The 26,641-nt window shown below is 39.2% G+C and overlaps 1 protein-coding gene across 3 annotated transcripts in view; it reads left to right on the forward strand.

The window, feature by feature from the left end:
- The window catches only part of akt3a (v-akt murine thymoma viral oncogene homolog 3a), a 312,730-nt gene that overhangs the window by 244,516 nt on the left and 41,573 nt on the right, over positions 1-26,641 (forward strand). For all 3 annotated transcript variants that reach the window (XM_078229515.1, XM_078229517.1, XM_078229516.1), the window contains 2 exons: positions 3,062-3,184; positions 9,359-9,487. In XM_078229515.1, the coding sequence (XP_078085641.1) occupies positions 3,062-3,184; positions 9,359-9,487 (252 nt within the window). The remainder of the gene's footprint in view (positions 1-3,061; positions 3,185-9,358; positions 9,488-26,641) is intronic.

The following is a 26,641-nucleotide window of genomic DNA, read 5'->3' on the forward strand; positions in this document are numbered from 1 at the left end:
GGAGAGCCCAGTAGCTGAGCAAAAGGATGGAGAACAAGCCTTATCTGTTCCAGATCATTTAAACCGCTAAATTAGGGGAAACTGTATGAACTTTACACAATTAAAACACTGGTGATGTGTCATAAGAACCTAATGACCTGTTCAAGACAAAATAAGGAAAATCACAAAGGATTTTTTCTCATGAAAGTATTGCTTTGAGCATTTATAAATGAATTGATTTGATTCAAGAGTTAGCCAGATTGAAAACTGAATTCTTAATTTTCATTAAGATTTCTAGCAGAATAAGCTGCCATTGATACGGAGCTAGATGGGATTCACATATTGCTAGTATATATAAATATCAATTAAAAAATATATTTTAATTTGATTTTCATAGATATAAGTTTCAATGAATGTATTTTGTAATTTTAGTTCTCTATATATTTACATATGAAAACATTTCCGTTAAGTAAGACTGACTTTTTGCACACCGTCTCTATTTGATATCAAATCCATCTGGAAAATAATTGCAGTTGTTTACCTGATTTCTGTAAGATTGTGGCCTTCAGGCAGTGATGTAAAATTACAGTTAGAGCTAGATGATACAGTGACCTATCTCATCAGTTTGTGGGTAATAAATGAATGCCATTGAGGACCAGAGAATTGCTGCAACTGCCATATTTGGAGAAGGGAAGGTGGCAGGAAGGCTGACTTTCCAGAGAAGCTAGCAGAGTTGATAGCCTTACCCCACCCCGCAAGGTGAAATTCCTATGTACTTCTTTTTGAGTCCAGGAGCTCTGCCGGTTGTAGGCATGAGAATAACGACCCAAGGAGTCATGGGGAGATGGTGCCAAAGGGAAGCTTCAGGCAATCTGTAGACGCAGACTTTTTTAAAAAAAAAATCTGATTTAAATTTACAGTCAAAATACCCTTTCCTTAAAGCTTATTGTACTTTACAAACATCATATTGGAGACTCAAACTTGAGTTGCTCCACAACACCTGATACCAAGTTTGCAACTACATGTGAACACATTGGGCTCTCCTGTGCCAGCTACACAGGAGGCGAGTTTAAGTTCAGCAGGACCTTCCCATCTCCAGCCTTAATGGGTGTTTTCGGCCTGCCACCCAACCAACTCATTTATTTGGTAACATCGGGGCTATATTCGCAGTTAGATTTTAAAAATTACTGCCTCAGCACAACCACCACAGTATCACCTAGAGATAAACCTAATGAAAATGTCTCATAATGCCAGTTGATGCACAGTTTTGAAATATGATTCACCTATATTTGACTATGCTGAGCATTATGTAATTAATGATTAATAATAATGCAACAATATGCTATGAGACAAAACCAAAGAAGGTTGAACTTTTGAACAGTGAGAGGATGGCTTTGAGAAGTGACCTGCTAGACCTAAACTAGTAGTGGGCAAATGGTGCTACTGATTTGGGGAGGAGGAGCAGTGGGTTGCATGAGGAGGACCACGACAGTGACTCACTAAAAGATAATATTTGAAATAATTTCACCATTTGTGGCAGTGGAGCGATCCCCTTAACTTATGCTGCACAATTTAGAATTCAGGCATCCCAAGTAAATAGTTCCAGTTTACAGATAATTTCAATGCTATCCCAATTAAATGCATTTCTTTTAAGTTAAAGGAAAAATTCTTTGCCTGCTGGTATATATATTAATGCAGAATTTTGATTGACGCGAGCCCTGGATTTGGGAGTTGTAGCTAGTATTTTAAGTAAAGAATAATAAAGCAATAGAAGTAAAAAGTCTGGAGTAATTTTAGGAGTAAAATATGACGATGGGACTTCTGTGGCTTGGATGAATGAACTAAAATGAGACAAATGGCCTACCCTCCTCACCTGTAATTACCTCAATTTTGTCTGCCAATAAATGATTCAATACAGTAAGAAAACAGCAGATTTTCAAGTGTACCATACCACTAAAATGTTTAATCAAAAGTTCAGCAGTTGTCATTAATTGATAATTAGCATCTTACATTCGATATTACAAAATTGAATAGAACCATGTAACATTTATTTTAGTATTTAAATTTATTTTTGAATAATTTAATCATATTTTGAACAAATTATATTTTATTTCATTACTTTTGTTAGTTTTAAGTTTGTATGTTTTACTAATCCAAGGCAATGATATTTTATATATCAATGCATTCATTCCAAGTCATAAGATGACCATTTAGCATGCTGCAACACAAAAAGCAATAATCCAAAATTAGATTTTTTTATAACTTGACCATAAACTAACACTAGTTTTCCATGCCTTCTACATGAAGCAATTGCACTTTTTGCTTTATCTTGAAATAAAATTGTAAGTAATCACAATTTGTTAATTAGATTGGGGTTATTTTGAAATTCCTGTGTGTAAATCCATTTGAAAAATCAGTAATTCATTAAAAAATAATAGTTTGCATAATTTCATGCCAGTAGTTTAATCTTAGATAAATGCATAATGTAGCATTTCTCCCTCGCAGAATGTTCACAAAATCTTATTAATAAAACTCAGAAAAGATTTGGATTGACTCGGTGGACCCTTTAGTTCCAATATGTGAAATTTGTTAGCTACAGCAGTAGATTAGTTAGGATGACTAATCCCTGTTTGACACATGCAGGTCTTTCTTATGCAAATTTTGATGGCAGGTCAATTAATATGGGACTGTTTGAAGGTAACAGTGGTAATTTGTATCAATGCCTATGACAGTGTGAACATACAGGTATTTGACAATGCAGCTCAACATCTGACAATATGAAAAGGATAATTAGATCGCACTGCTGCACTTTTTTTCAGGAGTAAGTAGGAGGTTAAATAGGCAGTGCACAGAATGTCTAGAACAAGATTGGTATATTGATTAAAAAGCTGATTTAGCAGCTCACATTTCCCCTTGGAAACTTTGAAAGATAAACCAGCTGCCGTCTAGGAGCCATCAGTATCTACCAAGGGTGCACTATCTATCATCACAATATGGTGATGAGAGGTGTTTTATGTTTGTGTTAATTTTCCCCACTAAATCAGTAATTATTACAATACTGTCCCCGCTGTTTACCCTGCAGCTGTTTTTCCATTTGTCGAGAGAACGAGTGTTCTCAGAGGACCGCACACGCTTCTATGGCGCAGAAATTGTCTCAGCTCTAGATTATTTGCATTCCGAGAAGATTGTGTACCGAGATCTCAAGGTAACAATGTAATCAGAATTTGTTCCTTTTTTTGTCTTTTTTCCACACTAGGAACATACTTGAAATTATTCATAACCTACTTGCAACAGCTGAACCTGCTGTTCCCACCACAGTTTATTGTAATAATGGGCACAGTTGGTTTCTTTTTAGAATTTGACAGACATTTTAAAATATTGCTTGCCTTTTATAAAAAAAAACTTTTGTGTCCACATTTTTGTACATCTCCTAAATTTTATTTCATTTCTCATGCATTCGCTTTCGGCTATGGCGGCAGGTGGTGGCCTACATCCATATCCTATCAACATTTCTTCATAAGCAGTCACTACTGAGTATGGACAAACAAAGCAAGTTGTTTGTTCTTATTTCATATCCATTTACTTTTGAAGAAGAGTTTTGGTGATCGTAATTTCCCAGCCAATACTAGTTGAAATGGAGAGCTTGTCTATATGATGAATATTGGATGCAAACTTTAGCACCGTATACTAATCCACTGGGTATTATCATTTTATTTTTAACCTGTCTAATAGCTGTTTGTTTAAATGCAGTGTGCATGCTTAATGTATGTATTCAAAATTGTAACTAATGAGTTCAGTTAAACAACTTGCTTTCTGTGTAAAGGTATAGTATATGAATACATGTTCCAAATGGTCTCTCACAGACGTAACCCAAAAAAGTTATGCTAAGCTAAAGGAAAATACATTTTGGTTGATCAAAAGTTTAGTTAGAAATGTGGGTTTCAAGGACAATGGGGAGTTGGTGTTTTGGGAGTCTGTTCCAGAACAAAAAGATCTAGGGGTACATGTTCATAGCTCCTTGAAAGTGGAGTCACAGGTGGACAGAGTGGTGAAGAAGGCATTCAGCATGCTTGGTTTCATCGGTCAGAACATTGAATACAGGAGTTGGGACGTATTGTTGAAGTTGTACAAGGCATTGGTATGGCCACACTTGGAATACTGTATACAGTTTTGGTCACCCTATTATACAAAGAATATTATTAAACTAGAAAGAGTGCAGAAAAGATTTACTAGGATGCTACTGGGACTTGATGGTTTGAGTTATAAGGAGAGGTTGGATAGACTGGGACTTTTTTCTCTGGAGCGTCGAAGGCTGAGGGGTGATCTTATAGAGGTCTATAAAATAATGAGGGGCACAGATCAACTAGATAGTCAATATCTTTTCCCAAAGGTAGGGGAGTCTAAAACTAGAGGGCATAGGTTTAGGGTGAGAGGGGAGAGATACAAAAGTGTGCAGAGCGGCAATTCTTTCACAGAGGGTGTTGAGTGTCTGCAACAAGCTGCCAGAGTTAGTAGTAGAGGCAGGTACAATTTTGTCTTTTAAAAAACATTTAGACAGATGGGTATGATGGGTATAGAGGGATATGGGCCAAATGCGGGCAATTGGGATTAGCTTAGGAGTTTAAAAAAAAAGGGCGGCATGGACAAGTTGGGCCGAGGGGCTTGTTTCCATGCTGTAAACCTCTATGACTCTAATATGGGGCCTAGGCTGAACAAAACAGGTCAGTGAAATGGGGTTATCAATTCAAAATTGTCATTTAAAGGTGAGGTTATGAAAAGTCTCCTCAGATATTTGTTCAATCATGAAATGCTTTGACATGGAATGATTGAAACAGAAAGACCCTTGTTTCTTTTGAGAGTGAATTGAATAACAGAGAAAGATGCATGACTTTATGAAGAGAGCTGGGCAGTTGGTTAGTTTTATATTGCTCTCTCACCAAAAGTTGATATGATGGGCTAAATAATACTGTTAAATTTGTATGGCTGTAATATAACTTCTATTGGTTGTAATTCTATTACAAAGAGGATAGGTATGTAAAATACATGTTGATATGAAGGGAGATTTAACACACTTAAGATCATTCTGCAAATTAAAATATTAGTGCAGGGATTGACTGCCATATTTATTTGCTTCATGTTATAAAATTCATTGCTGACTAATGTTTTAAGCACAGTAAGAAGTCTCACAACCCCAGGTTAAAGTCCAACAGGTTTATTTGGTAGCACAAGCCACAAGCTTTAGTGTTGTGAGACTCCTTGCTGTGCTTTCCCCAGTCCAACACCCTCTCCACATAATGTTTTAAATACATATTTTCTATTGGGATTGGTTGAATGAGATTTTATGGTTGTTGAGAGAACATCATAACATATGGTTTATACTTCAATACAAGGAGCATTTCAAACAAGGTAGATGAGTTAAGGGCAGAGGTAGAGACATGGTATTATGATGGCATTGCTATAACGGAAACTTGGCTAAAGAGGGGCAAAATTGGCAGCTCAATATCCCCGGTTATAGAGTCTTCAGACACGATAGAGTTGGAGTTAAAAAAGGAAGGGGAGTAGCACTAATTGTTAAAGAATCAATTCCAGTTGTGAGAGGGGATGACATACTGAATGGGAAAACAAACAAGGCTTTGAGTTGAGCTTAGAAATCAAAAAGGGGCAGTCACATTACTGAGAGTATACTACAGACCCCCAAATAGTGAAAGGAAGATAGAAGAAAAAACATGTAGGCAAATTTCTACCTAATAAGAAGAGCAAAAGAGCAATAATGGTAGAAGACTTTAACTATCCCAATATCAACTGGGATTCAAACAATATAAGGGGCACTGAGGGAGAAGAATTCATGCAGCATATTCAGGAATTTTTTTTTCAATCAATTAGTGCCAAACCCAACAGGAGGAGATGCAATTCTAGACCTAGTCTTGGGAATGAAGAAGGGCAAGTGGGTGAAGTGATAGTTGACGACCATATCGGGGGTGGTGATCATAATTCAATTAGACTTAGCATTACCATGGAAAATGACAGAGATAAAGCAGGAATAAAAGTTTTGAACCTTGGGAAAGCAGATTTTGCAGGAATAGGGAGGGACTAGGCTGAGGTGGACTGGATAGTACTGTTAGGGGATAAATCAGTGGAAAACCAGTGGGAAGCATTAAAAAGCAAGATCCTAAATGTACAAAGTAGACACGTCCCCTTCAAAAATGAAAGGTACTGCCAAATCTGGACCTCCCTTGGTTGTCTAAAAGAATACAGGGTAAGATCAAAAAGATGTACAATGGACACAGAACTAAGCACTGCAGAGAGTTTAGATGAATACAGGAAGTGCAGGGATAAGGAAATCAGAGGGCATAAAAAAACATTAGCAAGTAAAGTTAAAGAAAACCCAAAGATGTTTTGCTAATACATCAATGGTAAAAGGTTAGCTAAGGAAAAAGTGGGACCTATCAGAGATGAAGGAGGGAACTTGTGTGTGGATGCAGAAGCTGTGGAATATTTTGTCTCTGTTTACAAAGGAAAGGGATAATGCAGATTTTATAGTCCAGGAGAAACATCGAGATATTGGAAGGGATAATCATAAAGAAGGGTTGGAATCCTTAAATTGAAAAGTCGCCAGGACCAGATGGACTCTTTCTGAGGCTGCTGAAGGGGGTTAGGAAGGAGATAGATTGAGGATAATTTTCCAATTCTCTCTAGATACAGGGATGGTACCGGCGGACTGGAGAAATGCAAACGTAGTTCTATATTTAAAAAGGGATCACAGGAAATGCCAAACAATTATAGGCCAGTTAGTCTGACTTCGTGATGGACAAATTAGTAGAATCAATCCTGAGAGATAGAACTAACTCGCATAGGAAGGCATGGACTTGTCAGGGATGGTCAGCATGGATTTGTTAAAGGAAGGTGTTGCCTCACAAGCTTGATTGAATTCTTTGAGGAAGTGACAAGGGTTGATGAAGGTGGTGTGGTGGATGTTGTATACATGGATTTTAACAAGGTGTTTGACAAGGTCCCACATTGCAGGTTGGTCAAAAAAATAAAAGCCCATGGGATGCAGGGTAATGTGGAAAACAGTATCAAGTGTTGGCTTAGTAACAGGAAACAAAGGATAATGGTTGATGGACACCCTTGCGAATGGAAAGTTATTTCAAGTGGTGTTCCACAGGGTTCGGTGTTGGGATCCTTGTTGTTTGTGTTATAAATGTGAATGTGAGGAGCACAATTGGAAAATATGCAGACGACACAAAGATTGGCCGAGTAGTAGATAGTGTAGAGGATAGCTATAATCTACAGAACGATATGGATGGGTTGGTGGAATGGGCAATAAAGTGGTAGATAGATTTTAACATAGAGAAATGTGAGGTGATGCATTTAGGAAGGCAAACAGTTAAAGGGAATATTCCAGTATATTCTAGATTTGGATATGGATATTCCCACCTTAAATGGGAATATACTAAGAAGGGTAGATGCAGTGAAAGATCATGGTATACAAGTACACAGGTCCCTAAAGGCAACAGTTCAAGTAGACAATGTTGTAAATAATGCATATGGAATGCTCTCCTTCATTGGCAGTAGTATAGAATATAAAAGGATATAATGTTGGAATTGTATAAAACACTGGTGAGGTCGCAAATGGAGTATTGTGTGCAGTTCTTGTCACCATATTACAGGAATGATGTAATTGCTCTGGAGAGAGCACAGAGGAGGCTTACTTGCCAGGGCTAGAAAAGTGTAGGTTGGGGTTATTTTCTTTGGAACAAAGAAGGCTGAGGGGCGACTTGATAAAGGTGTATAAAATTATGAGAAGAAGAAATAGATAGAAGAAATAAAGAGTGGACAAAATTGTTTCCCTCGGCAGAGCATTCTAGAACCAGGGGACGTAGATTCAAGATAAGTGGCAGTAGGTGTAGAGGAGACATGAGGAAGAACGTCTTTATCCAAAGGGTGTTGGGTGTCTGGAATTCGCTGTCTGAGTTGGTGGTAGAGCAGCGACCCTAAACTCTTTTTGAAAAGTACCTGGATCTGCACCCTATTTGCTATAAGTTACAGAGCTATGGGCCAGATGCAAGAGGATGGGATTAAAAAGGGCACCTGGGTGTTCTCTGGCTGGCATGGACAAGATGGGCCGAATGGGCTCCTTCTGTGCTGTAACTTTTCTATGGTTGTATTATATATGAGCACATTTCAATTGGTAAGCTGTATTGAAAATTGAGGATTTTATGACATTTGTCTAAACTCTAATTTGTTGAACAAATAAAAAGAATATTAATTTCATAGATTGGTGTACTCTGAAATGAGGTCTTTACCTATCCTGAAGAAAACATTTTTCCCTACAAGCCTCAGAGCTCTTATGTACTACTACTTCTAGCACAATTAGCAACTGTGACTTTTGCTCTTCACGTTGGAATTCTCTTTAAATTTCTCTCCTGTTCTCTCTTCCTTTCTTCCTCCTTAAAACCAACATTTTTAACTGAGCTTTCAAACACCCTTCCTATTATCTTTTTCATTAGTCCAGTGTCCATTTTTGTTTGTTTGCACTTCTACGAAGGGCCTTTAGGTGTTTTTTTTCTGTTAAAGATGTTTTGGTGCTACATAAATGGAAGCTGTAGTTGTATTCTGACTTATAATTGTTCTTTAGGTGGTCGAAATAATAGAACAAGAGCAGTGAAATGGAATTTCAAATCAATTAGATTAAACCATCTCTCGTAGATAGAACTTGGATCAGATAAAGCATTTTTAGAGTGCATTAAAATATAATTTTTACCATCTTCCCTTAACGAGGACGCATTGCAAAAATTAGTGACATATTTGTTCAAAGTACTCCTCCATTTTATAGAATAAAAGATGAGAAAAAATTCTCATCTCTGTCCCTTAACTGGCATATGAATTCTCAGGCAGTACCCTTCTGTGTTGGGCTGCTTCACTTATATAATTGACAGAGAATATCCCTGTGCAGCTTCTTTAGGAGCAGCAGGGACACAGCTTTAAAACAGTCTGAGAGCTGTACAACACCAGGAAGCCATGTTAGAGTCTGTGCAGACTATGCCTGTTTCCTGTAGTGTGGTTTCTTGAGGTTTTGCAACTCTCAGATCAGTTTAAAGTCTCACTCCCTGCTTTGCTAATGGAGCTGCAGGGCACTTTCCATTGGTCTTTTTCACCAGAATATAAATGCGGAGAAGGAAATTTAACTTTAGGTTCTCCATTCATGTCAGTAGGAAATTTGATTATAATAATCAATATTCTAGGCAACCGTTAGTTTCCTTTATAAGTTTAGAATAAAACATACCCCTCCTAGATGCCCTTTCCCATTGTCATAGGTGCAGATGATTCTTGGTGTTGCTTAACAATTTAAATACTAATTAAAACCTTTTTTTTATAGCTGGAGAATTTAATGTTAGACAAAGATGGTCACATCAAAATCACAGATTTTGGACTTTGCAAAGAAGGAATTACAGATGCTGCTACCATGAAGACATTTTGTGGTACACCAGAATACTTGGCTCCAGAGGTAGGATCATTATACTTAAAGTCACCAAATCTTCTAATGCTGATTTACGGAGTTCTGCATTATTTTGATGTATTATTAAATCACATGTCTTGGTACACAGTGAAAGCTATTGTTTCTTGTGTGCTGTACAGACAAAGCATACCGTACAAAGTGAAGAAAAGGAGAGAGTGCAGAATATGGTGTTACAGTCATAGCTAGGGTGTAGAGAAAGATCAACTTAATGCGAGTTTGAGAGTTAGAATAAAGTTTTAGAAGCATAGAACATGAGTTAAAGATAGAATTAGGCACAGCTGGCAAGAAGTCACCTCTTTCCGGCACCATCTTAGATTATATGTTTTCATGCTGATATCTTAGCCGAGGCCAGAGACTAAATATTTTTTGGAAAACTGCTAAAATAATTTCAGAATGTTAAATTTTAAAAACATCCACTTTGTGGGATGATGAATGGATAGACTCATATCTTTTGTTTGCCAAACATACAACATAGTGACAAATCTTATTTCACTGTCATTCCATCTTTTGTGATATTATCTTGAAGAAAATGATATAAAGCACTACATCCTGACGAAATCACTTTTAAATCTATACCATTATAAAGTAACTTTACTGTAATTATTTTAAAATAAGCTAGTTTTTAATTCTCAATAAGCGGAACTGGGAAATAAAGTGTCCTGTTAAGGGTGAACAGTGAAAGAATGGTTTTTATGATAAGATCTTTTTTGGAAATAGCAATGACCCTTTAGGGATGAAAATAATAATGACCTTTGTTTCAGACTTCAGACATCTACATAGAACATAGAACAGTACAGCACAGAACAGGCCCTTCGGCCCACGATGTTGTGCCGAGCTTTGTCTGAAACCCAGATCAAGCTATTTCCTCCCTATCATCCCGAAGTACTCCATGTGCCTATCCAATAGCTTCTTAAATGTTCCTAAAGTTTCTGACCCCACTATCCCTGCAGGTAGTCCATTCCACACCCCAACCACTGAGTAAAAAACCTACCTTGGACATCCTTCCTATATCTCCCACCATGAACCCTATAGTTATGCCCCCTAGTTACCGCTCCATTCACCCGAGGAAATAGTCTTTGAACGTTCACTCTATCTATCCCCCTCATCTTATAAACCTATAAGTACTTGCTTATCTAGTACTTGCTTCAAACTGTATCAGAGTTGTATTCTGAAATCAATTCTGAATGTCTTTTAGGAACACTTAATAAATGCTTTAGCATTTAGAATGGTTTACTTTAACTATTGGAGAGAGAATCAGCTCGTCCTAATTTTGACATTATCTTTGAGTACTTTTTATTAATATTAATAAAGTGCATTTGCTATCTCTGGTTGTGAAAAAATAAGCTTTTTTTTGGTTACCAATTATTTGTACATAGAATTGGAATAGATTTCTGCAATGTACTTCAAGAAGTACATTGACTGGTTCATGGATGAGAGGGGTGTGGAGGGATATGATTCAAGTGCAGGTCAGTGGGACTAGGCAAAAAATGGTTCAGCACAGACACAAAAAAGGCCTGTTTCTGAGCTGTAATTTTCTATGGTTTCATGGTTCTAAGTAGTAAAATCTAGAGGACAAAACTGTCCTATCATTTTGAGATTTTGAAACAAACTCTGTTCGGATTACCAAAAGCTAGCGGTCTCCATATATGTTGTCTGATGGAAATGACAAAAATTTTTAGAAGTTTCTGTTACGGATACGAGGGCAAGGTGAGCTGAATTAAGACTGTTCCCCTCTCCTGCCCGTGATAGCATTAGTTTTAATGTTTAATTTAATTTGTTTCCCTTAGTATCTTTTCCTGTGCTGAAATGGGCAGTCATGACTTCTCCAATCCTCAGTTTGAGGTCCAATGTTAAAAATAAGCTCGGAACAAATTATTTACGACGAAACAAAACTAGGATTTATTAACACATTCAAACCCCAAGGGTTTTCACACTCAACATGCAAGGCAGACAAAGAAAGGGAAAAGTTTACAAATAGCAAGTTACTTTAAAAAAAATGGTATTTCACTAGAGTAGAGTCCAGTAAGTCAATGTCCAATCAAAGTTCTTTCAGGGGGTTTTGTCTGGCAGAATTCCTGGTCTTTATCCAAGGTATTCTGTTGAGGCAATTAAAGATACCGCAAAGTATTCTTGTATTCTGGATGTTAGTTGACTTTGCAGCCAAAATACAGGATTCTTTCTGGAGATCCGACTTTGGAAGAGATGGAGGTGAGAGGCAGGCTGTTAGTCTGGAGTTCGTTTTTCTCTTTGGAGGTTAAACCGCAACTGAAGACAATTCAAAAGCTGTACAATTAAAGTAATTCAAACAGCTCAAGTCTTCATTATATGACAGTGGTTTCAGGTCAAGCTATTCAACTAATGCTGTATGTTTTGGATCCTTATTAAAACCCATTGTATTTTGAGCAGATAACTGCGAAACAATTAGCACAACGGAGTCGCAAATAGTTCTGCCTTTGTCCAGAGCTGGCTGGTGCAGATGTATCATCAACTAGTCCTTTGTGTTGGTTTGGATGGAATGTTTATACAATGTAATGAGTGTCACATTCCAGAGTTTGATGTGTTGGCCTTCATTTTTTAAACTGCTCAGAAACTTCCAGAAACAGTAGGCACAGGTGATTTCAGGTTGGTAAGATGTGATGTGTGGAGTGCCACAAGGATCAGTGCTGGGGCCTCAAATATTTACAATTTATATCAATGACATGGATGAAGGGACTGAATGTATGGTTGCTAAATTTTCTGATGACACAAAGATGGGTAGGAAAGCAAGTTGTGAAGAGAATATAAGGAGCCTGCAAAGGGATACGGAGGTTAATTAGTGAGCAAAAATTTGGCAGATGGCATGTAATGTGGGAAAATGTGACCATGTTCACTTTGGCAGGAAGAATATAAAAAGCAGTATATTTAAATGGAGAGAGATTGCAGAATTCTAAGATAGAGGGATCTGGGTGTCTTGATTCACAAATTACAAGCAGTTAGTATGCTGGTACAGAAAGTGATTAGAAAGACAAATGGAACGTTGGTGTTTATTGCAAGGGCAGTGAAATATAGAGGCAAGGATAAAAACAAAAAATCAAATTGAAAGACAGAGTTAATGGTCTGATAAGTTCAGAAGGCTGTAAAGTGCATAATCAGAAGATGGGGTGCTGTTCCTCCAGTGTGCATTGGACTCCGCTGGAGCATGCTGAGGACAGAAATATGAGCCTGCGAGGAAGATGGTGAATTGAACTGGCAAGTGACAAAGTCAGGGTCATTCTTGCTGACTGCACTAAGGTGTTCCACAGAGCGGTCACCATGTCTGCAGTGGAAATGGTAGTGGATGATCCTTTGAGTGTATTATATAAAAGTAAGAATTTGTGGTGAGACCACACTGGTACAGTTTTGGTCTCCTTATTTAAGTAAGTCTAGAAGTATGGGAAACAGTCCAGAGAAGGTCCACTCAACTGATAGCTGGGGGGGGGGGGGGGGGGGGTAGTCTCCATTAGAGTTTAGAAGATTGAGAGGTGAACTTATTGAAACATGTAAGATCCTAAGGGGCCTTGACAAGGTGGATGCTGAAATGTAGAAGAGACTAGAACTAGGCGACACAGTTAATAAAAAGGGGTCTCTTTTTTAAGACCAAGTGGTGGAGGCAGACTCATTGAATATTTTGCAGCAGAGGTAGATAGATTCTTTATTAACAAGGGGATCAAGATTATTGGAGTTAGGCAGAATGTGGAATTGAGGCCACAATTGGGTTATCTGTTACCTTGAATGATGGAGCAGGCTTGAGGGGTCGAATGGCCTGCTCCTACTCCTGGTTAATATGTTAATTTGTATCAAAGAACAGTCTCGGGTGGGAAATAGTACTTCAGGCCCATCAAGACTATTCTTTCACCTTTTCTAATGCTGGTTGCAAAGTAACACTGGCAGAGGACTGAAAATAAGTTGCGTTCATGGTCAGTAAATAATGCACGGCTGGGGTAGATGTCCAAAGAAAAGCAAAATGGAAAAAATACCAGTAAGGTTCCTTGCATTGAACTCCAGGCATCTCTGAAAATATTTTACAGATTTTGTGAATTTCCAATTAATTCACATTCAAAAACCTACAGAATTAATGCCACCTTTACATATAGAATGTCAGAATGGTGCATGGTATTGAGATGTAGTATAACATATTATTACGATAAATTTTATGATGGGCATCAGTGATGCAAAAGTAGCGACTGGTGTACCATATCTTTTTAGATCATGAATAGCGTCCAGTTGGATCCTTTTTCCAGTGTAAATTGAGCTGCACAATTTTCATTCTCTAGATTTCAGAAATGAGAAGCTTAATAAAAGCTGGTTTTCACTAATCTGATGTCGATTGCATTTTGTGTTTTTAAAAAACTTCAAACGTGAAAATAAATTTTAAGAGGCCTAACACTCAAGCGATGCCAACAAATAACTTAAGTGCTGGGTGATATTTGCATCATGATGTGTTCTCACGAAAAGTGGATGCTAAATAATGGCAGATGGTGACAGATGGGAAGGGTGGTACAGGTACTTGTGAAACCCAGTAAAATGCTTTGCAGAGCTGTTGTAAAATAGTAAAAACTTTGTTGCCTGCATATATTTCATTTTGATTGAAAGCAGGATGCACCACAGACTAGGTTGTGAAATATTTACCAGTGGCTCATTGTAAGAAATGACCAGATGATTAATCAAGCGATTAACTTTATCCCCTCACTTTCTGCCATGTCTAAAACATGATGAGGTTAAAATTAGATTTACAGATTCTCCTCTTCAGTGTTGCACTATTTTATTTTACCCAATCTAAGTAATACACATTATTAGTTACAGTTTTCACAGGAAAAAGAGAAGGGCGATGGAAAATGTTTAGAACCTAGAAGTTGGAAATCCTATTGAACCTAAAATTTATTAAATCCTTAAACTTAATTTGTTCTGAAGAACATATATAACCTGACTAAACTGGCTGGGTATGAATCAATTCTTTACAATCTGTTTGCTAGTTCATGCAGTGGGACATAACCACACTCGCTGTAGACACACAATTGTATTTCCCTTGTGCCAGTTTCTGCAGCTGTCTATTCATTGCCATTGTTCATTCAGGTTTTTCATTTGTGAAAGTGTTAGTACGTTAGAGGGAAAATACAACCATGCCAGTGAGCAGCGCATGTTCAAAAAAATATATAATGTTAAATGTTGAGTGTAATTAATTAGCAGATGCAGAGGATTGTCTCTTGAGAATACATTGTTTTAAATGTTTTTCTAGGTCAAATTTGAAATCCAACCAAAAAGATGGCTAATTTTTGTGTTACCGCAAAAGTAGATGAAAGTTTGTTTTGTGTTGTACCTTGAGGAATTATTTCTTGTAAATTTGCATTTGTTTCACATTATGTGCCTTTGAGTGGCAGCAGTATAATAACATTAAGGAAAGCAACATAGCTCCACCTTTTTTGCATTGTCGCACAGGTTCTCTTAATGCAGTCATTGTCGTTCTCAGCAAATTGATAGCTGGCCTGGAAGAGTAGCATGGGGATGATGCTCATCCTGAGTTTTTGCTGAGTTCCTGCCCACAGTAATTCAGGATATCACTTGCTCATAATTGTCACACAAAAAAGCCACAAAGTCCATCAACTCCATGTCAGCTCTCCATGGAGCAATTCAATCCAGCCCAACTGGATGCAGTATTCCAGTTGGAGTCTTAACCAGCACTTTATAAAAGCTTGGTATAATTTCCCAGATTTTGAACTCAATGTCTCTATTTCTGAAGCTCAATATTCCATATGCTTTGCTAACCACTCTCAATATGTCCTACCACCTTCAAAGATCCAGGGATATGCAACCCCAGGTCCCTCTGTTCCTGCACACTGAGAATTGTACCATTAAGCGTATATTGCCTCTCTCTATCTCTTTTGTCAAAGTGCATCCATCACGCCTACTTCTCTGTTAAATTCCACCTGCCACTTGACTACCTATTCTCCAAGTTTGGTATAGTTAGTAAATTTTGAAATTTTTATATATAGCGGAAAAGGCAATGGCCCTACCACTGAGCCTTGGGAACAGCACTATTTGCCATCGTCTAGTCTGAAAAATAATCATTTATCACCACTACACTTTCTGTTCTTAAGCCTTTTCTTTATCCAACTGGACACTGACGCTCCTAAGGCATGAGCCTGAATTTTGTGAAGCAACCTTTTATGTGGTACTTTTACAAATGCATTCTTAAAATCCATATAGATAACATCCTAGTGGCAGGTGAGATAGTTAGTTTTAATTTTCTAGAAGTCCCTAGATTTGGAGAAGATTCCATGTAAAATAGTGAATGAAACTCCTTTATTCAAAAAGAGAATTTAGAAAGAAGGAGTTAGTGTAACATCTAGGAAAAATGTTGAAAGCTATTCTTAACGACATTATAGTAGGGCACTTGAAAAAATCCACGGCAGTCGGGCAGAATCAACATGGTTTGGTGAAAGGGAAATAATTTTTAACCAACTTATTGGAGTTCTTTTGGGGAAGTAACGTGAATAATGGGGAACAAGTGGATGTGCTGTAGTTAGATTTCCAGAAGGCATTTGATAAGCTGCCACATCAAAGGTTGTTGTGGAAAATAGAACTCATGGGAAACATATTGGCATGGAGAGAAAAGTGACTCGCTAACAGGAAACAGTAGGCATAAATGAGTAGTTTTCTGCTTGGCAAATTTGCCTACTGCCGCAACAGGTCCACAGCAGACGCCATTTCCCTGGCCCTGCGTTCAACCCTGGAATACCTAGATAACAAGGACACATGTCAGACTCCTACTTATTGACTACAGCTCAGCCTTCACTATTATTCCCACGAAACTCATCTCCAAACTCTGTGGCTTGGGCCTTGGCACCTCCCTCTGCGACTAGATCCTGAACTTCCTAACTCTCAGACCACAATCAGTAAGGACAGGCAACAATGACACCTCCACGATAATCCTCAACACCGGTGCCCTGCAAGGCTGTGTTCTCAGCCCCTTACAATACTCCTTATACACCAATGACTGTATGGCCAAATTCCCCTCCAATTTGATTTTCAAGTTTGCTGACGACACCACCGTAGTGGGTCGGATCTCAAACAATGACGAGACAGAGTACAGGAATGAGACAGAGAATCTGGTGAACTGGTGCGGCAACAATAATCTCTCCCTCAATTTCAACAAAACAAAGGAGATTGTCATCAACTTCAGGAAGCATAAAGGAGAACGTGCCCCTGCCTACATCAATGAGAGGTGAAGTAGAAAGGGTCGAGAGCATCAAGTTTTTAGGTGTCCAGATCTGTTCTGGTCCCCCCTCCCCCATGCTGACACTATAGTTAAGAAAGCCCACCAACACCTCTACTTGCTCAGAAGACTAAGGAAATTTGACACGTCAGTTATGACTCACCAACTTTTACAGATGCACCATAGAAAGCATTCTTTCTGGTTGTATCACAGCTTGGTATGGCTCCTGTTCTGCCCAAGGCCGCAAGGAACTACAAAAGGTCGTGAATGTAGCCCAGTCCATCATGCAAACCAGCCTCCCATCCATTGACTCTGTCTACTCTTCCTGCTGCCTCGGCAAAGCAGCCAACATAATTAAGAGGACCCCACACACCCCGGACATACTCTCTCCCACCTTTTCCTTCGGGGAAAAAGATACAAAAGTCTGAGGTCACGTACCAACCGACTCAAGAACAGCTTCTTCCCTGCTGCTATCAGACTTTTGAATTGGCTTTCCTTGCATTAAATTGATCTTTCTCTACACCCTTGCTGTGACTTTAACACTACATTCTCCCTCTCGTTTCCTTCTCTATGAACGGTATGTTTTGTCTGTATAGCGCAAGAAACTGTACTTTTCACTGTTAATACATGTGACAATAATAAATCAAATCAAATGCAATATGTAGTGTGCCATAGATCAGTGCTGAGGTCTCAACTAATAATTTATATCAATGGCTATGTTGAAGGGACTGAAGGTATGGTTGCTAAGTTTGCTGACTGCTCAAAGATGGATGGAAAAGTAAGTTGTGAAGCGGACATAAGGCTGCAAAGAGATATAAATGGGTTAAAGGAGTGGGCAAAGATCTAGCAAATGGAGTAAATTGTGGGAAAGTGAAAATGTCCATGTTGGCAGGAAGAATAAAAAAGAAACATTGTCTAAATTGCGAGATTGCAGAGTTCAAAGATGCAGAGGGATCTAGGTGTCCTAGTGCATGAATCATAAAAGGCTAGAATGCAAGTACAGTGAGTAATTAGGAAAGCTACTAGAATGTTATCACTTTTGGCAAGGGGAATTGAATACAGAAGTAGGGTGGTTATGCTGTTGTTAAGCAGGGCATTGGTGAGATCACATCTGCAATACTGTGTACAGCATTGGTCTCATTTAAAGAAGGATGTAAATGCATTGGAAGCAACTCTGAGAAGGGCTACTAGACTAATACCTGCAATGGGCGGGTTGCCTTAGGAAAAGTTGGACAGGCTAGGCCTGTATCTGCTGAGGTTTAGAAAAATAAAAGGCAATCTGATTGAAACATAGAAGATCCTGAGGGGTGTTGTTGAATGTGGAGAGGATGTTTTTTCTTGTGGGAGAACCTAGAACTTGGGGTCACTGTTTAAAAATAAGACGTTGCTCGATAGTGATAAGTAGAATTTTTTCTGAGCCTTTGGAACAGTCTTCCTAAAAAGGTGGTGGAAGCAAAGTCTTTGAATATTTTTAAGGCAGAGATTCTTGATAAGTGAGAGGGTGAAAGAGTATTGGGAATAGGCAGAAATGTGGTTTAGTGGGTAACAGTCAGATCAACAATGATCTTATTGAATGGTGGAGCAGATTTGATGGGACATGTGGCCTATTGCTCCTAGTTTGTATGTATGTTTGTAACCTTCTCTGTTTACTTCATTCTTAAAAAATGGTCGAGTATGATCTGCCATTTACAAATTTGTGCTGGCTATCCTTCATTTATTCAAACTGCTCCAAGTCCCTATTAATTTATTTTTATGATTATTGTTTCTAAAACCTGACCCATAATAAACTAACTGGCTTGTAGTTATCAGAACTGTCCTTGCACCCTTCCTTGAGTAAAGGTGTCACGTTTGGCACACTCCAATCCTCTGGCACTTCCCCTGTTTGTAGAGAAGAAACCCCCCCCCCCCCCCCCTCTTTCAGCAACATGTTGCATCATTTTTTTACAGAGAAAATACATTGAGTGATTTAAGTTATAGGAAACCTCATTTTGGATAATATCCACAAAAGGAATGGTGGGTGGAACATAATTGTATGAATGTATTTGTTGTAGAAATTGTAAGAAAAGATGCATCATAGTTTTCCAAAAACTGTAATTTAATATTACAATCTACTGGTGCAGTTCCAAGCACGTCAGCACAGAAAGAATATCAATAACTATTATTGCCCAAATTATCTTTTAATTTCCTGTTGTTTTTGTGAGGAGATATACTGGTGTTTTGAACACGGAGGGCTGTTGCAAGGTGGTGTACCTACTGTAATTGCTCAGTGTTGTCCTGACTCATGTTATACTGGTGTATAATTTTATTTGGACCTCAGAGCTGGCTTTGCTTTTATTTGTTAATCTGAATTATTGACAATATGGTGTATGCAAGAAAATTATTACTTGGATTCCAAAGATCATAACATGTCAATGCAAACACCAGGACATATGACCAGTTACATGTTGAGATGAATTCACCCTTTAGCTGTTACTGTTGTTGATGTTTTTTAAAACAAGTATCTGAAAATTAGGTAAAAACAGGGCCCAAAGTTTGCAGTCAGTGGCAAGGCAAGTGCACTCACCACTGGCCTCAATGAAAGGCTTGCTTGAGGGAGCTACCAATCTCTTCTGCGAGAACTTTTAACTCTCGATGTGCAACTAATTATGGTGAAGTGAACTGGGCATTTCCAGCATGGAGCTGGAGCTGCAGTGCTGTCAGCAAGCTATCCAAGTAATCAGCCAGTTTAAGGAATTTTCACAGACAGCCAACTAGCAAATAAAAACTCCTAAAATAAAATCACTTTTTAAAAATAAATTACATAGAGCCAGATAAAACTTGATGTACATATGGGGTGAAGTTGGAAACTGCAATATCATGAAAAATGTATTAAAGTTCAGTTTAAAATTAGTTTAAAAAAAGATCTAGCTACTAATCACAATGGGCGGCACGGTAGCACAGTGGTTAGCACTGCTGCTTCACAGCTCCAGGGACCTGGGTTCGATTCCCGGCTTGGGTCACTGTCTGTGTGGAGTTTGCACATTCTCCTCGTGTCTGCGTGGGTTTTCTCTGGGTGCTCCGGTTTCCTCCCAGAGTCCAAAGATGTGCGGGTTAGGTTGATTGGCCATGCTAAAATTGTCCTTAGTGTCCTGGGATGCGTAGGTTAGAGGGATTCGTGGGTAAATATGTAGGGATATGGGGATAGGGCCTGGGTGGGATTGTGGTCGGTGCAGACTCGATGGGCCGAATGGCCTCTTTCTGTGCTGTAGGGATTCTAAGAAACATTTAGCAGCACTCCACAAATCAAAAATTATATTTTCCAAATCCGATCTGTTGTTCAGCAATAGTTATTTTGTACATCTTTATTTCAAAAACCCAGTTATACGTGATTGAGCAAGGTGTATTTTTAATGGGTTTCCAACAATTAATAATTGAATAGAAGAGAAGTTCTCACCACACAAACTGATTTTCACTGGTTTTGGAGGTTCACAGAGCAGTCACAGAACAATGGATGATGGGCTCCAATTTCAGGATTTCTGCATTAATTGCGTAGGATTACCTAGGATATACAACACAAACAGGCCATTTGACCCAACAGGCCCATGCCAGTGTTTATATTCCACTCAAGCCTCCTCCCATCTTTTCCCATCTAAATTTACCATTGTATCCATCTATTCCTTTCTCCCTTGCATGTTTGTCCAGCTTCCACTTAAATGTATATATTACTTGCTTCAACTACTCTCTTTGGGAGTGAGTTCTACAATCTCTCAACTCTTTAGGCAAAGAACTTCCGAATTGCCAGTTTGGATTTCTCATTGATTATATTGATATAATTATACTAGTTATACTGTTCCCCACAGTTTCACCCACCAGTGGAAACTACCTCCCTCTTCTACCTTATCTATTCCCTTCATAATTTTGTGTGTTTCTATAAGAAAGCCCATTCTTAATTCCAATGAGTATAGTCCCAGTCTACTCAGTCTGTCCTCATAAGCCAACACACTCAACTCCAGAATCAATCTAGTGAATCGCCTCTGCACCCCTTCCAGTGCCAGTATATCCTTTCTCAAGTAAGGAGAACCAGAACTGTACACAGTACTCCAGGTGTGGCCTCAGCAGCACCTTGTATAGCTGCAACATTGTTTTTAAACTCCATCCCTCTAGCAATGAAGGACAAAATTCCATTTGCTGCCTTAATTACCTGCTGCACCTGCAAACCAACCTTGTGATTCATGCACAAGGACACCCAGGTCCCTCTGCACAGCAGTATGCTGCAATGTTTTGCCATTTAAATAATAGTCAATTTTGCTGTTATTCCTCCCAAAATGGATGACCTCACATTTACCAACATTGTACTCCATCTGCCAAACCCTTGCCCACTTAAACTATCTATGTCCTTTGCAAACTTTGTGTCCTCTGCATACTTTGCTCTACCACTCATCTTGGTGTCATCTGCAAATTTTGACACACACTTGGTCCCCAGCTCCAAATCACCTATGTAAATCGTAAACTATTGCGGTCCCAACACTGATCCCTGAGGCACTAAATCACTGATCACCAACCAGAAAAACTTTACCCCCACCCTTTGCTTTCTGTTAGTTAACCGATCCTCTCTATCCATGCTAATGTTACCCGTAACACCATGCACCTTTCGTCTTTGGTGTGGCACCTTGTCTTCTAGAAATCCAGATACACCACATCTACTGGTTTCCCCATTGTCCACAGCGCTTGTAATGTCCTCAAAGAATTCCGGTAAATTAGTTAAACATGACCTGCCTTTCATGAGCCCATGCCACGTCTCTCCAATGGGGCAATTTCTATCCAGATGTCTCGCTATTTCTTCCTTGATCGATTCAAACATTTTCCCCACTACTGAAGTTAAGCTAACCGGCCTATAATTACCTGCCTTTTGTCTACCTTTTTAAGCAATAGCATCACGTTTGCTGTTTCCAATCTGCCAGAACCGCCCCAGAGTCCAGTGAATTTTGGTAAATTACCACAAGTGCATTTGCTCTTCCCCCACCATCTCTTTTAGTACCCTGGGACGCCTTCCATCAAGGCCAGGAGACTTGTCTACCTTTAGCCTCCATTAACTTGTCCAACACTACTACTTTAGTGATAGTTTCTAGGTCCTCACCTGCCATAGCCGCCTTGTCATCAATTTTTGGCATGTTATTTGTGTCTTCCAATGTGAAGACTGGCACAAAATACCTGTTCAATGTCTCAGCCACTTCTTCTTTTACCATTATTGAATCTCCCTTCTCATCCTCTAAAGGACCAATGTTTACTTTAGCCACTCTTTTTCATTTTACATATTTGTAGAAACTTTTACTATCTGTTTTTATATTCTGAGCTAGTTTACTCTCATAATCTATCTTTTCTTTATAGCTTTTTCATACTTTTTGTTCATCTTTAAAGATTTCCTAATCCTCTAGTTTCCCATTAATCTTTGCCACTTTGTACGCATTTTGTTTCAATTTGATACCCTCCTTTATTTCCTTAGATATCCATGGCTGATTATCCCTTTTTCTACCGTTCTTCCTTATCACTGGTATATACTTGTGCTGAGCAGTGTGAAAAATCGCTTTGAAAGTCCCCCACTGTTCCTCAATTGCCCCACCATAAAGCTTTTGCTTACAGTCTACCTTAGCCAACTCCTCCCTCATCCCATTGTAGTCTCCTTTGTTTAAGTGCAAGACACTGGTATTGGATTTTACCTTCTCAAGCTCCAAATTCAACCATACTGTGATCGCTCCTTCTGAGGGGATCCCTAACTGAGAGACCATTAATTATTCCTGTCTCATTACACAGGACCAGATCTAGGATAGCTTTCTCCCTCGTAGGTTCCATTACGTACTGTTTAAGGAAGCTGTCGCAGGTACATTCTGTGAACTCCTCAAGGCTGCCTTTACTGACCTGGTTTGACCAATTGCCCATGAAGATTTCCGTACCATTTTTACATGCATCAGTTATTTGTTTATTGCTCATCCCACCATGTGATATTATTTGGTAGCCTATAGACTACACCTATTTTTCTCCTTTTTCTCCTTACTATTTCTGATTTCCACCCACATGAATTCAACCTTTTCCCCCATACAACCTATATCATTTGTCATTACCGCCCTGATGTCATCCTTAAATATCAGAACTACACCACCTCCCTTACCTTCCTATCTGTCCTCCTGAATAATCTGATACCCCTGGATATTTAACTCCCAATCGTGACCACCCTGCAACCATGTCTCTGTAATGACCACTAAGTCATACTCATTTGCGATGATTTGTGCCGTCAACTCATTAAACTTATAAAAGCTTAACTCTCAAGGCAGCTTCACAACCAAGATATAACAATGTGAAAGTTCATTTAGGGGTCATCTTTGTGTTTTGAACTATTGAATGGCTTTGTAGAGTTACATTGTCTATCAAATATTTCAGTTTACCGTAATATAAATAAATAATTATTTATCTGTGCCCTCAAATGTTGCCAGAGTACTTAGTCAAGTCAGATGGTTGGAGGCCTCCTGCTAACTCATCAGAAGGAGGACATTCAGGGTTGTAACTGTGATTGATCGCTCAGTAGGCAGAGACCGCACACCACAGAGACTTTGGACTGTTCCAAACACTTAAATTTCTTGCTTATCTCAAAGTATGATCTGGTTTTGTAGCCTGTGTTTTAGAAGTTTATATTGTCTTGGCTTCGACTGATTAAGACATCCACCTGAGAGGCCAAACTCTCTCTTTGTGCTTAATCGTATGCAGTAAGAAGTCTCACAACACCAGGTTAAAGTCCAACAGGTTTATTTGGTAGCAAATACCATAAGCTTTCGGAGCACTGCTCCTTCGTCAGATGGAGTGGAAATGTGCTCTCAAACAGTGCACAGAGACACAGAAATCAAGTTACAGCAATAACTTAGTATAATAATTTACAGCAAGCTGTAACTTGATTTCTGTGTCTCTGTGCACTGTTTGAGAGCACATTTCCACTCCATCTGACGAAGGAGCAGCGCTTCGAAAGCTTATGGTATTTGCTACCAAATAAACCTGTTGGACTTTAACCTGATGTTGTGGGACTTCTTACTGTGTTCACCCCAGTCCAACGCCGGCATCTCCACATCTTAATCGTATGAGCATGGAATTGAGGATAAGCATGTAGATCAGTTGACTTGTGAATGATGGCAGTGTAATGAGCAATTTAACCCCAGACATATCCTGTTTGATTGCCTAATATTTTGTACTACAGCAGAATAAGATTTGATCAGATAACCATATGTTAAGCATATTAGAACAAATTTAATTAGCATTTATTGCCCAAGTTACCAAACAAATGATAAAAGGTGTTATTATGCCTGAAGTGCTGACTCATCCCTACTATGTATATTGCTTTAAGTAAACAGAATCACAAGTGTTCTGTTTACTTAAGATCTGCATCTTATTAGATTAAAATATTCAAGGTGTTTTCATTTATTGTGACAAAGTCTTTAATTATTCTGTCAACACAATTTTATTTAAGCATGTAATAAAATATATATAATAGTGAAGTCAGTTTTTATTCATTACAAAATCAGTGGTTTGATCATATGGTCATCTTCAGATGTTCTGAGCAATGTAAGTTAACATTTTGCGAAATTCAGACGTACCTCATCATCACAGACTAAGAGCAGCTACCATCCACAATCCAGCGTTTAAAGTTCTTCGGGCCAAGTAAAGACCCTGGGCGCAAAAGGAAAAAAAAATCCAGATCATGTGACTCAGAGCAGTGTGCCATAGGAAGAATCCTCGGCAGGGAAGACCGGACAGGGAGACCCCCAAGGAAGTCCCAGATGGGCCAGAGAGGTGGGGGCAGGGAGAGGACCCAGTTAAGAAGAAAGAAAGAGGCTGCAAGTAGAAAAAGGGCTTCAGCTGGCAGACATCAAGTGGAGGGGGCTCAGAATAAACCCCCTTGAAGGAGGCAGCATAAGATTGGTGACTCCATGCTTCGGTGTGTTGCAGTAAAGGTAGCCCTTTGACGCAGTAGTATTCGGCTTGGCATGGCTGAAGAGCTAGAGTTGAGCTAGTGAATTGGTGCTGAAGTGCAGATTTCGGAATGCACAGGAACAAAGTCTCAAGACAAGATTGAAACCCTGCAAGGTGCACAGTGATTGAGGTCTCCTGTGTTGGAGTGACTTTTTGGAGAAAATTCCAAGGTTAGATTTTCGAAGGTGAAGACTGGAATCCCTCGTGAGGGACAGAGTTTCAGTGAGATTGGTTGACTTGGAATCTACTAATGTCTGGGTAGGCAGTTGAGAAGTCTGTGGAATCTGTCTTGGCCACGTCCACCATTGATTGTTGTAGTATGGTATGTTGAACCAGAGTTTGCCTGTTAATTTGCATGTAGCTCATATTAACCCCGCTCTCCACCTGTCCTGCCACCTTCAATGATCTATGTGCATGTACACCCAGGTCCCTCTGCTCCTTCATCCCTTGGCTGCTTATTTTATATTGTGTCTCCATATTCTTCCTACCAAAATGCATCACCTCATACTTCTCCACACTGAACTTCATCTGCCACCTATCTGCCAGCTCCACCAACTTGTCTGTCCTTTTTGATGTTCTACACTGTCCTCTTCATAGTTTATCATCTGAAAATTGTGAAATTGTTCCCTGCATACCAAGGTCTAGAAGATCATTTATTTATAATCAGGAAAAACAAGGGTCCTAATACTGACCCCTAGGGAAAACCATTATTCATAACCATTACTCTCTGCTTGCTGTTATTCAGTCAATTTTGTATCCAAATTGCTACTGTTCCTTTTATTCCATGGGCTATAACTTTTTCTCTTAAACCTGTTGTGTGGCGCTACATTGATTGCCTTTTGAAAGTCCATTTACACCACATCAACAGCATTACCCTCATCAACCCTTTCTGCTACCTCCTCAAAACTCCCAAGTTAGTTAAATGCGATTTCCCCTTTAGAAATCCATGTTGTCTTTTCCGAACCTACCCACGTTTTTCCACATGACTACTAATTCGATCTGAATAATTGTTTCTAGAAGCTTTCCCACCACTGATAAACTGACTTTCCTATAATTACTGAGCGTTTCCTTACAACCTTTTTTGAACAAGGGTGAAACATTTGCAATTCTCCAGTCCTCTAGCATCTCCCCTGAGTCCAGAGAATATTGGAAGATTATGGCCAGCACCCCTGCAATTTTTATTCTTCCTTCAATATCTTTAGATGAAAATCGGGGTTGCCATTTTGTTTGAGTGATCCTCTATCACTCTCGCTTACCCTTCTAACATCAGTATCTTGCTTTCTATCTTAATTGTCAAAAATCTGAATTATCCTGAGTTTCCTTATTGAATATTGGAAAAGCATGTAAATGTAATTATTGCAATTGTGTTAGCACTTTTTAGATAGAATATTGCCTCAAGTTACTTCACATATATGAATGGTTAGGAGGTGAGAGCTGGGGGGGAAGGTCTACGCCCCTGCAGCCAAGTTAGGTGATTGAAAGATTTATCAAAGAGACATTGCTTTAAAGACGTTGAGCGGAATTTTACGAGAATGATTGTGTCTTGCTAGCGTGAAAATAGGAGAGTTGCAGATCTGTTTTTGGGCAAGTTTTCACTTCCAATCTTGTGCACGTAGTGCATGGAAAAATGGTCTAGACCATTTCTTGCTGCTGCAGGCAGTGGGCTGGGCTTGATTCACCAGTCAGCCTGCAAAGGGAGCTGTTGCGCATGTGCAAACCTCTGGTTGCACATGTTCAATAGAAACTGCAGGGGGACCTATTGTGCATGTGCAGACCTCTGATTCTGCACATGCGCATTGGAACAGCAGAGGTCAGGCAGAGAGAGCTGTCAGGCCCCTGCTGATGTCCAGACCAAATGCGATGCAGAGCTGTCGCCCCCCCCCCCCCCCCACCCCCGATTGCCTGCAGAGTGGCAGCGG

Source organism: Mustelus asterias, chromosome 15 (genome assembly GCF_964213995.1).
Source record: "Mustelus asterias chromosome 15, sMusAst1.hap1.1, whole genome shotgun sequence".
NCBI lineage: Eukaryota > Metazoa > Chordata > Chondrichthyes > Carcharhiniformes > Triakidae > Mustelus > Mustelus asterias.